This window comes from Salvelinus sp. IW2-2015, linkage group LG4p (assembly GCF_002910315.2).
Source record: "Salvelinus sp. IW2-2015 linkage group LG4p, ASM291031v2, whole genome shotgun sequence".
NCBI lineage: Eukaryota > Metazoa > Chordata > Actinopteri > Salmoniformes > Salmonidae > Salvelinus > Salvelinus sp. IW2-2015.
This window is the reverse complement of record NC_036841.1, coordinates 8,359,910-8,374,828: the sequence shown is the minus strand read 5'-3', so window position 1 is coordinate 8,374,828 and position 14,919 is coordinate 8,359,910. Positions and strand designations below refer to the sequence as shown.

The window sequence follows — 14,919 nt, the reverse complement described above, 5'->3', positions numbered from 1 at the left end:
CAGTGATTCAAGTGGTTTAGTGGCAGAGGGGTTTACTTTTATTGACGTTGATGTTTTTATATAAATGTCGTTATAACTATCCTTCCCGCTATATTTAGAGTTGCCCTGCCATAAAGTGTTTATAGCCTTTTGATTAGGCTTTGTTTCTGAAACTGTCACTCGCTCATGGCTCCTGGTATTCTTCTCGTCGGGTGCCGCTCTGACCAAAAGGAAATTCTGCTGGGTGATTTTCTTTTCAGGATGAGATGTCACCTGCTGCCGTAAATTGCTCTGTCTGGCAAGCCCCAACCCACAAGTAATTACTAACAGAGAGGAATACTGTCTGGCAGGTTCCTCCTCTCATTTCTCATGTGAGAGACGTGTATTTCACCCAGACTGACTGGTCTGCTACTATGTCTTCTATAACTGTCTCATAGGCTGCATATATTCAATCACTCTCCTTTACTAATATGTATGGAAGTGAAGGGTTTGCAAATGACAACCATGAATTGAAACAAGCTATTGGCAAAGTAACTCATCCAATCCATGTATGGTAATTGGTAAAACAARCAGGGGCACAGGCATGCAAATACTGTTTCTGACTTCTATGAGCTGTGTTGCCTGTGTTAGGTGTCAAGCCAGTACCCAAATCCTATTGGAATGTTAGGTGTATAACATTTTCCTTATACTTTCTTTGGTTTCCACGCCATTGCAGTATCCAGTCTTTCTCAATTGTATGATGGTTTTCATGGTAGCTAAAATGCCGTAGTCCTCCAGACCACAATCGTTGGTATAGACTTACATGCCATTTGTTACCAGAAATTGGTTCAAGGAAGTCTGCCCTATGCGCAAGGTGAATCAAAGGGGGATATGATCTGTAGTCTGAGAGACTAGTAGCAGGAAAAGGGCACTTTGAGATGGATGTTGGAGAGACACAGCCTCTAACTGTCCCTGGCGCGATGCACTAGACTGTGAAATCAGCCTTTCTGAAAACCTGCCCCAGCCACACACGGTCGGTAACGTTAGATGTCAGTGTGTTGACCAGCCGATGAAATGCGGTGCCACGACACTCCCAATAAAAACAGCCCCTGACACACACAAGACACACGCAGATGCACACACACAGATATGTCTTACTATATTTGTGAGGACCAACAATTGATCCCCATTCAAAATCCTATTTACCTAACACAAATTCTGAACCTAACCACAAACCCCTAATCCTAATTCTAACCATAACCAAACCCCAAAATTGTATTTTTACAAGTGAGGACAGCAACATTTCCTCACTTCTCTGAATTTTAGTTGGTTTACTTTTCTTGTGAGGTCTTCTGGTACTCACAAGTATAGTAAAACGTGTACACACACATACACCGACATAGCATGGATGGGGTAGATGGTGGATGTAGACGGTGATCTGATGACGCCAGACCATACCTGGTTAGGCTAGCCTGCGCCTCAGTGGAAACAGACACATCAAATGCCTGTAGAGGCCAGAGGAGAACTAGGTAATACTGTACTGTACTGTGCTGCTCCTGCTGGCCTTTCTGGCTCACGATCCGCCTGGAGGCCTCAGTCTGCCAGACACCTTTTGGATGCTAATTGGCTCAACAGAGGTTTCAACGGAACATGTTAGCACAAGATCTGGGTTTAAAAAATAGTATTTGAAATCTTTCCAATACTTAAGCTGTGCTTGATTGAGCTCGCCTGGTGGAATGGGACCACTGAAATAGTCCTAAGAGTGCAAACCCCACCCATCTGGCACATTCCAGGCAGGCTCAAGCAAACAAGTATTTCAAATACTATTTGAACCCAGGTCTGGTAAGCACTAGTTCTCTGATGCAGCGTTCTCCTCACTTACCCAGGCATGCCAGAATGATTAGGACACCAGACACCATACAAGGTTTTCAGAATAAAGACCACAGTGGAGATGGATCTATTTGAAGAGAAATGCACCCCAGATGATCACACTCCTCCATTCTTACCAGGAAGTCGACTGTATAGAGTGGGGCTTTTACTAACACTTCATTACAACTACTTTGGCCAACTGCTTATTTTGTCCCATCCAAAAGACTTCCCACTCTTAGAGGTGGTTACGGTAAGCACAGCTCGAGTCTGCCACGTGGTTATTTATACCATGCACTTTGTGCTGTAGTATCAACGCTGGAAGTGTATTGAATGCATTCCATCAACAATCACAGAGGAGACTGCCATTATAATGAATTTAAGAAACTTAAAGAACTCTCTGGCAACAAGATAACTATGGCATTTTAATAGCTTGAGGTATCAAGTTATAGTTAACCCTTGATAATCTATGGTTCTGTAATGAAAATATTTCACAAAGGCTTCTGAATCTTTGTTAACATGTTGTTCTACCATCTTTTTATTTTTCATTTAGTATTTTAACCTCTCTTGACCACTTGTGCGCAAAGAACAGAGGGAGATTGTTAAGGGATTTTGGATTGCATTGTGTGAGTTTTAGTGAAATGCTCTCCATGTCTCTACTACAGATTCGGATCGAAAGCAATTTGTTAAGCTTGCCTAATAGGCCTATGTAGAAGCACAACATAGTGTGTTCTGTTGAGGTCAATAGGGGTTATTTGAGGGGTTCACCAAGCTATCAGTCTCCCTCTGATGATCACACTGTGCTGGCAGGCCTATGTGCAACCACACTTGTTCACAGGACTTCACACACAATATCCACCCCTGGTTTTTAACAGTCTCATGAGTCTCCCTCCAAGGCATTGACAGATCCAGAGGAGAATTATAACATTGCCCCCTAAGCCCCTTTTAGTGGGAGCTGCAGTGAGCCAAGTAGTGCGTGTCTATAGTATGCCTGCAGTGCTAAAGCTCTTCAAATGATGCCCCAGCACTGCCACTGAATAGCCCCCACTCTGCTGTGTCATTATTTGTCAGCCCCCCAACCTCTATTCCTTATGAGATTCTGCTGGGCCTGTAATTAACATGAGTCATACAGCGGCAGACTTCCCGTAAGTCCTTTCCAATTTATGGACAGTCAAGATGTTGGGTCATAAGAAAAAAAGATGTGCTCTTCCCTGTGAGCTCTCAAGTGAAGAGGACACAGCTTTTTTATGGCGTCGGTGGTAGGGGGGGCGGGGGGCAACATCCTGACTGTTTATAAGTAGAAAATTATGCCCCTGTCCCACACACCCCTCATCACACAGAACTATCAGCCTTAACCCCCCCCCCCCCCACCCCTTCTGGACATATAGACAGTTGAGTTTCCTCAAGCAGGACTTGTCAGACAGAGACAGACCTCTCAAGAGGCCCTCAATGATGCGCCTTATTGCTCAGGCCATCTGCCCAATGTTCTCCTCTTCGGAGATGTAAACTCTGGCTTGGCTTTGATTTAAGCCTGAGATCTCTCCTCTTGTACTTTACACAAACTTCTGATGTAGCACTTGGCCTTGAGGGCTGAGACTAATTGAGACCCAGAGTACACAATGTCTTGGCTTCACATCGATGTCCAGAGATGTTATCAGGGTTCAGATGCAGCCGCAGCGCCTCTGACTGAAGTAGAGGTGGTTTTACCGGTGTTGAGGAAGAAAGGCGTCACGCAGATGAGATGACATCCGTCTGTCGGAAGACATTTCTGTTCACTTTTATCCTATCTCAAGCTCCTAAGTTGTTTSTTTTTGCTTATGGTTAAAGTTCCAAATAGACGTTTTGTGGATGTGTCATTAGCGCTCTGATACATGGAGAATGGCATTGTGTTTCAGGTGATTGGCAGTTAGCGGTGGCCTAGCCATACCATTTTCTATTGTCTTTGGACTGAGGAGTAGCATTCATTTTGTTGTTGTACGATATGGTGGTCTCTTTGGTCAGAAATAATCCCTAGCTGTCCCCCTCTCCAGTCAGTGTTGTTGGTCTGTAGCTAAAGGCCATGTTCGTTCATTATAAGGCTAGCTGTCATCTGAGAGTTTTTGCAGCACAGCCCATCTGGAGCCACTTTGGGGATGTAGCTCTCGTATAACCGGCCGTACTGTAATACTTGTTTATTTGTTTGTCTTTCACTCTTTATTACGTCCGTGTGGTTGTGTGGTTTAGGTTTTTACAAACAAACGAGTCCTCCATTAAAGGGATACTTCGGGATTTTGGCACTTCCCCAGAGTCAGATGAACTCGCGGATACTATTTTTATGTCTGTCTCCAGTACAAAGGAAGTTAGCGGTAGTTTTGTGAGCCAATGCTAACTAACGTTAGCACAATGACTGGAAGTCTAAGGGTATCTACTAACATGCTAGCAGATACCCATGGACTTCCAGTCATTGTGCTAAAGCTAGTTAACAACTTCCTTCAAACTGCACGCAGAGACATGAAAATGGTATCTACGAGTTCTTCTGACTCTGGGGAAGTAGATAAAGGGCCTTGTTGCCAAAATCTTGAAGTATCCCTTTAAGACCCTTGGAATCTTTCCCTGGACCTTGGTTTAGGTGTTTGAGGAGAAAAATGCTCTTGTTGTGTATGACATAGGCTTTACTATTGTTGATGCAAATGATAACTGTGAGCTAAGGCAGGCACGTTGCACTGAGGAGGAACACTTTGTCTCAGTCCAGTGTGCCTCTGGGTTTGTGTAACAGTCTGTTAACATGTAATGAGTTGTTTAAAGGCTGGCTGCAGACCTCCATTCCCAGTTTGATTATTTTGCTAGCTAAATAGATTGATGGAATTCAGCTCTTTGGCTGCCTTGGCATCTTGCTCTGTTTGGCAACAGCATTGTGGGAATTCAACTAGCAGTTGGATGGATGGATGGACGATGGCCTTTTTTTGTTAAATTACCCTGTGCACACACAGTACACCTGCATTCACTAACACCTGCACTCAGGCCATGCTTAAAATCCATCATTCTGACTTTTGTTCGATGTTTTGATTCTGGTAATTAACTCAATGCAATTTTGAGTCTTGAGTGAAGTGGAAATGTATCAGATATTTCTTAGGTCATCGAGACGATTTTAAGCGTTGTCGTAATTTAAACTGAAGTGTGATGCAGGATTTGGATGGGGTTTTTAATCCAGCGGCTATTTCTAAATTAGTACACAATGTCTGCTAGTTCAGCTGTGCTGGAGTCCGACGTTAGAGAAAGTAGTCGTTTTATTTCCACATTTGTTTGAGCTCCATAAAAACACTTTCATGTCTTCCTCCACATTTATTGTTTGAAAAAGTGTTTTTACTATTGGCTGCCGAGTCCCAAGTCCTTGTGTTATTTTCACCCAAGACTTTAGAATAATAACTACAGTTTATGTGATTGGCACCGGATGGTTTTACACAGATCACATGGAATGAGTGTTAAAGTCTGAACCCAGACAGGCCTCACGTTTTAAACTGGTTTGACAGGCTCGCAGCCCACTGCCATGGCAGGATAACCCTAACAATAAAGCACAGGTTCTTCATTCTGAAGTGCTATAGTGCCTTCTTCATTGATGGACTTCTCAATCCTAAAGTCCTCACTTTGATAATCGTCTACGTAACGTGTCAAACTCATTCCACGGAGGGCTCAGCGTCTGCAGGTTTTCGCTCCTCCCTTGTACTCGATTGATGAATTAAGGTCACCAATTAGTATAGAAATCCTCTCACCTGGTTGTCCATGTCTTAATTGAAAGGAAAAACCAAAAACACACAGACACTAGGCCCTCCATGGAATGAGTTTGACACCCCTGGTCTACGTAAAAAAAACAAGATGCTTTTCCATTCATTTTTCATTAACCCTGTGTGTATCAAGGTATTAAATGAAGGTGAGAGAGGGGTCCACTATTTCAATTTCAACTATCATGTCACTTCGAAGCAGCTAGGGAGTTCCACCAAGGGTTCCAGTGAGAAGAAATGACAATCAACTAGCAGAGCCAATATGCTCCAAATCTGCTGATATTTAAGGGTTCCCCCCAGCATGTGCATCAGGGTCGGTCTCTGTCTGTCAGACAATGAATTAACTGTCTTTCTCACTCCACTTTTCATTGCCCACCCGAACAACACCACGTCGTGGGCTGTGTCACTTTTTCCGAGCGAATTTCACATGTCAATTAGGCACTTCTCCAAAATAAATATAGTTATCACGTTGATGTTTTTGCAGTGTCAGAAGAAATCAAGGCACCTATTAGAATTTGAAATGGGATTGTTTAAACATGGCTGGCTACGGGAGAGCTTAGTAACCCTTTTTTTCCATTCTTCCTGAGGTGGAGAAATGTATTCTCTGCTAATGCTGCGTGTCCCTGTCAAAGCATCTGCCAGTCAAAATGGACTGCACTTCATAAACTGCCCGACGGGTCAGTAGTAGGAATAAAATGTACTACTGTTGATTCCGATCAACTCGCTTTTTAGTTCCATCTCCTTACATTAGCTGTGGTCCAACGTCAGCCCTTAAATGGTTTGTCTGGACCAGTGCAGCTTTTGTCTTCTTGTTATCCCAGAGAGGCCTGCATTCCATCCACCGACGCTGATGTTGAGTGGCTGGTTAGCTATTGCGCGTTGTGTTGCTTCATTTTCATCAATGATACTGTAATAAGTATTGTATTACATATTTAGAAAGTATGTGGTGGTGGGAATTGGGTGCCGTTCATCGATATAGCAAGATGCATGATCTTTTCCAGAGACAACATCGCCCACTGTGTAGGCTTACTTATTAGGTTGGTTTCCCTGCATCATTACTCATGGCAGGAGACCTTCACCAGGTGCACCGAGTCAGGGCGAGGTTATTTCAACGTGAACATGACTTACTCTGATGCCGACTGTGAAAGACATCACTGCTGGGAGTGTTTCCAGGGCCTCCGTGTTTCCTGATGAAATAGTGCAGTCGGGCTGCTATAAACCTCCCCAGTGACTTGGTAGGAGGAGCTGGAGTGACTGCTCCTTCCCCAAGACATAAACCACGACCGCGTGCATGTCAGACCAGACCAGACCAGACCAGCCCTCCCATGACATTATAGACGGGGGAGACTTGGGAGGTTCCCAATGCTTTCAGCAGGATCTGCCGCAATGTCCAAAGATTTTCCCAAATGAGGGGAAAAGATAATGTTTGGCTGAAAGAAAGTATGTTTGGCCTTGGCAGCTCGTGCCCACGTCTTTGTGTTTTCGACTCGTCTCCGCTGTTTTGTCGTCGTAAGCGACCATGATTTAGGCTAATGCACTTGCCTCCGGTCGGTACTGTATGTGGCGTTGAACAGACACACATCATTGTCCACCTTCCAAGGGGGCTAAAATAAAACGGCAGAGTAAACTTCAGAAGCGTGAAGAGTAGGAGATCCGTGGCAAACCAATACCAAGGTCCACTTCCCAGAATTCATAGCTGCTCTGTGAGACATGACAGTTTCTTCAGTCAAGGAAGTATTGAGCTCAATGTGCAACACATTTTTGTACGTAATCCATATTACTTGTGTTACGTAAGTTGTATTTTCCTCAGAACTCCTAGTCATTGTTATTTGTTAGTTGAACTCAGAAGTTCTCTCATTGGAATGTATTTTTCCTATTAACTTATCTTCTCTCTCCCTCCAAGGCATACAACATATGTGCAACGATAATAATTGCTCACATCAATCTTGCCAGAGGTTCTTAGCAGGCAATCCTTCATAGGCTTTACAGTAACATTATCTCACAGTTCCACATCATGGTTCCACACAGATGTCAGGATGTCATCATGCATTGGTTTGAGAGGCCAGCCTCGCTGTTATGAAACATATTAAGAATGAGAAGGTGTAAGATAGTGAAAAGAAAACAAATACAAGATCCACGTTTTCCCAGAGCCGTCCATGTCCCTCAACAGTGTGTGGCAACACAGGACGAAAGATCCTGGCATGAAATAACTAAATTAAAGGAACATGAAATGTGCCATGAACGAAGCATGACATTTGGCCTTGAAGGACATATTCTGTTGAACATATTTTAGTGGCATTTTACAGTATTTACAGTATTTCTATAAAGTTATTGGAATGTTGTACGGCCATTACCTTGTGCTCAAAAAACCTCTGCACGTTATGTGGGTGGCGGGTTGTTGCGTTCTGTGCCTACATTATGTAAGTCAGTCTGGGTTTTAATCTCGTTGGAGTTAAATATCCTCTCTATGTGATAGTATCGCCATACACAACGTCTTCATTCAGAAGTGGACGGTTTACCTTGTCAGAAGTGGACGGTTTACCTTGTCAGAAGTGGACGGTTTACCTTGTCAGAAGTAAATTGATGTTTCAACTAAAGGAACTGTGATGACATCGGGATTGCACTGTGCCGTGATCCGTGCTTCCAGGTGGTATTTCACCACGTAAATTAGTTCCACAGGTACATCTTAGCTTGTCAATGCTGTAGATTCGCAGTCTGGATGAATGTCAAGGCTACCTCACGTCCGCTTGCTGGTTTGACACATGCTGCACGAACCAAGCAAGAAGGCAATACCGTCTCGTGTCCAAATAGCCTAGTATTTTAAATCTTCCAAATACGCTGAGCATTTGGTTGAGCCTACCTGGAATGCCAGACATGGAGGGTTTGCACTCTTGGAATTATTCCATTGGAATAGCCTTTCACATATCCGTTGTATAGCGTGCAGGGATGTGCTGCTTTTTGCTGCTAAATCAGGAATTCCTACTTTTTTGCCGTCATCCTCTATTCATACTCAGTGAAACTTTCTATGTTGTCCTGATAATTTTACTGATGTGATATTCCCTGATTCATCAGGAATTTCTGCTTCTCTGCCATCATCCTCTATTCATGAACATTTACCCTACTCCCACACTGACCTCCTATCTTTACAGCTCTACAGTGCTTTCAGAAAATATTCAGGCCCCTTTGATTTTTTCCACATTTTGTTACGTTACAGCCTTGTTTTCCCCCCTGATCAATCTACACACAATACCCCATAATGACAAAGAGAAAACAGGTTTTTAGATATTTTTGTACATAAAAATACTTATTTACGTAAGTATTCTGACCCTTTGCTATGGGACTCAATGTAGCTCAGGTGCATCCTGTTTCCATTGATCATCCTTGAGATGTTTCTACAACTTCATTGGAGTCCACCTGTGGTAAATTCAATTGATTTGAAATTGAAAGGCACACACCTGTCTATATAAGGTCCCACAGTTGACATTGCATGTCAGCGCAAAAACCAAGCCATGAGATCGAAGGAATTGTCTGTAGAGCTCCGAGACAGGATTGTGTTGGGGCACAGATCTGGAGAAGGGTACCAAAAAATGTCTGCAGCATAGAAGGTCCCCAAGGACACATTGGCCTCCATCATTCTTAAATGGAAGAAGTTTGGAACCACCAAGACTCTTCCTAGAGCTGGCCGCCCGGCCAAACTGAGCAATTGGGGGAGAAGGGCCTTGGTGAAGAAGAACCCGATGGTCACTGACAGTGCTCTAGAGTTCCTCTGTGGAGATGGGAGAATCCCTACGGTGAAGTGTGGTGGCAGCATCATGCTGTGGGGATGTTTTACAGCGGCAGGGACTGGGAGACTAGTCAGGGTCGAGGGAAAGATGAACTGATCAGTCCTTGATGAAAACCTGCTCCAGAGCACTCAGGACCTCCGACTGGGTTCCTGAGCACAGACTTAAACCCGGAAATAGCTGTGCAGCGACGCTCCCCATCCAATCTGACAGAGCTTGATATATTGGTCTGAATACTTATGTAAATGTGATATTTCAGTTTTAAAAAATTATACATTTGCGAAAATGTTTAAAAAAAAGTTTTTGCTTTGTTATTATGGGGTACTGTATGTAGATTGATGGAGAATATTTTGTTTTAATCAATTTTAGAATAAGGCTGTAAAATAACAGGATGTGGAAAAAGTCAACGGGTCTGAATACTTTCCGAATACACTGTATCTTTACTGATTTTCTATCTACAATATGTTGTCCTGATCACATCCCTGATGTGTGTGTTGTCTGTCACTTGCAGGTGGCTTGACGTTAGCGTGGCTAACCTGACCTGTACCCAGTACTGGGTGATCTACCTGCGGGTGCTCCAGGAGGCTGTGTGGCCGGGGGGCAGCCTACCAGCTCAGCCCCGCCCAGAGCGCAGCCACCAACAGAAGGAGGACACCAAGCAGCAGTCTCTGCACTGCCTCATGAGACTACTGCCAGGTAAGGGATCACTAATAATGAAGAGGCAGGCTGATGTTCATTAGGCACCAAATGGAAGGAAATGTACTGAAACCGGGGGATTATGGACTTGTTCAATAGCAAACGCTCATTTTTCTTTTTCCGTTCCAATTATTATTTGTAGACATTTTTTCATTTTTTATTTTTACTAATAAACATGACCCAGGAGTTTATCCTGACCTTGTGACCTGACCATGAAAAAGGAACTAGGTTATAACTTTGGTCTGGAGTCCAGTACAGCACATGATCAGGAAAAACTCCCATACACACTCATTCCTATCGAGCTCTGCAAACATACAATTCATCAGTATTACAGTCGTAGATATTGCTTATGTGCAATACAATGGCATTTAATGTAAATTAAATCATTTCAACTAACTATTGATCTTTCTAAGAAGCCATTTCAGGGTCTCACTATATCCAACTAGCTATGGTTTTTAGTTTTTCCCTGTGGAGTCCTGTGCGGCCTCACGGTCCTATATTTGTACTCTTCTGTGTTTACAGATCTTCTCTCAGATATGCTGGGCTCAGACAAATACCAACTAAGCTGGCAGACTGCACTGGAATCTCTGCAGGACCCTTACATAAACAGGTGACCACACACACACACACACAACAAAGTAACGTACACTACACCACTTGCCTGTCTGTCTGGCCATGATTTAAAGAGCCTGACATCATGGTCTTGCAATAGATTATGAAGGAACATGACATGAGGTATTGATAAAGGGTTCTAAAGCCAAGTGATGAGCTGGTTGTGAATCAGTGGGCATCAGCCAAGTTTTATAGCGTGTTTGATATTATATACCTCTTTCCAGACACGTTTCCAGTGGATAAAGCTGAATATTTATACATTGCCAGCCCTTTGTTCTAGTTAGTTTTGATTATAGCAGCATGTCTCACAATTAATCTTCTTATTGAAATGTTCAAATAAGGTGTGTGTGCGTAAGGTACAGTATAATATATTTACGACTCAACTAAGTCCCTGTAGTGTTTGAAACATGCTGTTAGAATCAAAGTCAATTGTAAGGATTTCATTGCTGATGTAATTTGGCTCGTTGAACCTTGTAGGAGGTTTTGGTCCTCTTGGCCTATATGCTTTTGTCTAAATCATGCTTTGATGTAAATGGGGGAAATTGCAACACAATTGCAGAAATATCAGGTTGTGATTTGACCCATTGTAGACCCAAGTTTTCAAAATTTTAAACAAACTTAAAATGTCCACCTGGCAGAATGAAATTATGTATACTTTTGAAGAGAGGAAATGTTGGACAGCAGATTTCTGGAAGACCCCTGACCTTTTAACCTGTGACTCTTACACTGTACAGACACCTGGTCTACTGTATCTGGGACCTTCTCCTCGAGTTCCTCGTCCCTGAAACATCTGAGGAGGACTTTCAGAAAACCCTGCTGCAAAGTCTGTCCAAAAACGCAGAGAAACTACCACCATAAAAGCCGTGGGAGAGATACTCGGGTACACGCACGCACACACACACGTTTAATCAACTGTGTCAGTGAATAGCCCCCGATGAAAGTCCAGCCTAGCGCATCTGGATAAATTCCATTATTCATGTGTCGCCACCTTCACCGCTGAAACTTTGGACCCGAGGTCATCCGGGTCTGTCTCCGATTTAGGCCATGACGTCTGTGGGTCTCAAACATCGGCCACACATCCGGAGCAGCTTTGATTACCCAACACCTGTTTTCTGTTTGATCAGAATACCTCTCTGATCTCCAAAAGCCCAACACACCAAACTTCCCAAATCCACCCTTTTCCTGCTTCCTAAAACCTCCAGCTTTGTACCAAACTCATTTCAGATGGACTTCACACCATCGTTATCCCTCGTGGTCTTTCTGTATCCTGTTGGAGCTAGAAGTTTACTAGAATCGCTAGTGGTTTGGAGAAGTCCAGTTAGATTTTTCCCCACTTTAGGCTTACTGTGTCGTGTTTTGCCCTTTCGGGATGACTTGCCTTTGTGTTCTCTGTTATATGCCCCTATTTCTTTTGATCCCCTTGGCTCTACACCAAGCAGCACATGTGCTGTGTTGCATTAATACTGTACTCCCTCACTCCTGGGACCCTCCTGAGGCCTGGCTCGTACTGATATGGTCCACTGATACGTTTCTGTTAAAGTGGTCACTCGCACGTTTTGAACTTGTATGAAGAAGGCCACTGCACTTTGAAGCTCTTGATGGCCACTTTTCCCACGGGCCTGAAATGGTGGTTTTAAGTAATATACTATACAAGTACATCCAATTTTCAGTGGTCTCTGCTACTTTTTAAAGTTATGATACATTTTAAGAGCATCACCAACACAGTGAATGGGGAAAACATTTTCTGAGGGTGTGATTTGGTTAATGACCTATAATGTACATTTCGATGTATATCATTTATAATTTCTTTGAAAGTAGCAGAGAGCCCTCTCTGGAAATGTGATGTGTTTTAAGAGCATGTTGTTCCAAACAATATGTCTAAGCTAAATAAAAAATGGTACTTTTGAGATATTTATAATAATGTTGTTAATGTTCAATCAATTAATGTTATTATTATTTATTTATTTTAAATCTAGACATACTCCATATTTCAGAGCACACTATAAGGAGGATAATGACACCAAGATGTCTGTACCACGTACTGTTCACAGATCATAGGGTCTTACAGGAGGCATGTAAAGGTAGGTCGTAAAAGGGCCTAAAATGGCAATTTTCATCAGGATTTTCTCAAAAAAGCATGTGAAACATCCTTCCTCCCAATTAAGTTTTTATGTGAGAATTGGCAGAACAATCTGAGATGACCCAAATATTTTTGGGTCATGCTGGTGTGCAATCGCCTAACTATGTGTGACTTATGTCTGTGAAACTGGCACAAAGACTTCTCAACATTGGCATTCCGTGACACAAGATGTTCACCGTGTTTGACATTCCTCACTCTTACTGATGCTTATTATTGCCTTTATATGTGTACAGTAGGTCTGACGCCAGGTAAAGCTCATGCAGTCAGCATAGTAGCGTACGTCTGATGTCAGAGGTCCAATGTGTCCTACACAATCCGTTGCACTCTCATCTTTGTCTTAAAAGAACATAATATTGCAGTCATTCTTTATTTCTGTATTCTTGTTAACGTGATTGATTTATTTGATTGTGTCTAACTTGTTTGTTCGATTGTAATGATGCTTTCTGTGAAAATGTGTATTGCTCAAAAAGAATGACAGGGATACCAGTGGTACCGAAGAGAATTAATACCTGTAGGAAATGCTTTTAAATTGCCTTAAACATGGCTGGAAGAGGTCTCGTCTGTCTTTACTATGTAGTCTGTGGACATGCCTTTTGTACATCGTGTCACAAAGTAGTAGCAAACCCCAGTGACAAGGTGTGTTCTGATGTTGTGCTGAATGTTGTGTAATGTTTATTCCCTCCTGAACACGTTCCTAGCTGTTACCTCTATCCCTGTTGAATCCTTTGTGATGAAAATTAGGGGTAGCTTGCGTTTTGCAAGACAGTTGTCCTGTCCTCAAATGTATCACGTCACATGAAATGTTCATGTTCAACACATAACTCATTTGACAAAATTGTGAGTGCCGTTTTCACATGGAACACATTGCAAATCTGTGAAAGTTTGTTACGTGGCTTTTGTTGCAAGTTGTTTGAGTACTGAACAAAAAAAGAAGTTTGTCAAATTATCTTATGTACTCTGTATGGTGCCATTATAGACACAATAATTTGTTTACCCCATGATAAAAATAAGTTATCAGTGATTAATTAACTTACAGAAGTGGTATTGTTTGGCATTTATTTGGTTTCTCGTCAGAAGGGTTCTGCACGCAATGGCTGCTAGCTGCTATTCCATTGAAGTTTCGCCATTTCTCCCTAACTTCCCTTTTGTCAACACCTCAGCTCTTTCTCAATTGTCTTTCCTCAATTCCTCTTGTCTTATCTCCTTGCCTCCTTCTCAAATCACATTGGAGGAGAAGGTCAGAGGGGAGGGATTTGGGATTAAGAAAATACAATTTATCACTTAATTACATGTCTGATTTGACATTACAATCCCAATTCAGTTTACACCAGTGAAGGCTTTTTGAGTGTAGAATTGTACATATTAATGCTTTGAATGTGACTCTTTGTAACTCTGTCAGTGTGTTATAACTGGACTCCATCACAAGGTTTTACATTTGCTGGTGTTGATAATTTCCAAAACCAATAAAATTACCAAAAGTTGATAAGTGTATACCATTTGTTGTTCAATTATTATCAAACTAGGCAAAAAATAAATAAATTGATGTACGTGCTTTTATATCTTATAAGCGTAATTATTCGTTATGTTTCTCTTTGTAGGAGATTGCCTCAATGACACAAAATGGTTGTTAATAGTTTGAATCGTTGTGAGATGATAAGACTTTATAAGGTGCTCACGCCTGTTTATGACAACTGTACAATACACTAGAACTACATAACAATGCATTCTATTTCTCAGCGTTAGCTCAAGTGTCATCAACATTTAACATGAATGCAAACACATTTTCTCCAGACCGTAACAGTGAGGTCATTGAGGCTAAGGCCCAGTAATTTCTTTTGATTTGAGCGTTTCATTGGCTAAATCGTTTATAACTCAGAGCCATATAGCCAGCATGTTCCCATTTAAGAAGGGCCAGAATGTGTTCATGAATGGAACATAGGTAATCCATCTTCTTTAAACAATCGCCCAGAGCTGCAACATCAAACACAGTCATCACCTCTGTACCTGAGAGCTTTGTTTGGCCTTTGTCTCTCGGTGTTGATCAAACGAGAGGCTATACCATAAATTAACACAGGTGTAAAGAGAGAAAACACTGTCTGCAGGTGTC

General features: G+C 42.3%; 1 protein-coding gene across 2 annotated transcripts in view; it reads left to right on the top strand.

Moving 5' to 3' along the window:
- Positions 1-14,303, top strand: part of snx19b (sorting nexin 19b) — a 32,325-nt gene extending 18,022 nt beyond the window's left edge. The window contains exons 10-12 of one of the 2 annotated variants that reach the window (XM_070437733.1): positions 9,876-10,060; positions 10,583-10,670; positions 12,667-14,303. In XM_070437733.1, coding sequence (XP_070293834.1) covers positions 9,876-10,060; positions 10,583-10,670; positions 12,667-12,730 — 337 coding nt within the window. In that variant the 3' untranslated portion in view covers positions 12,731-14,303. Of the gene's footprint in view, positions 1-9,875; positions 10,061-10,582; positions 10,671-11,406 lie in introns of both variants that reach the window. The other variant, XM_023981656.2, reaches the window with a different exon arrangement.
- Positions 14,304-14,919: the final 616 nt, after the last annotated feature.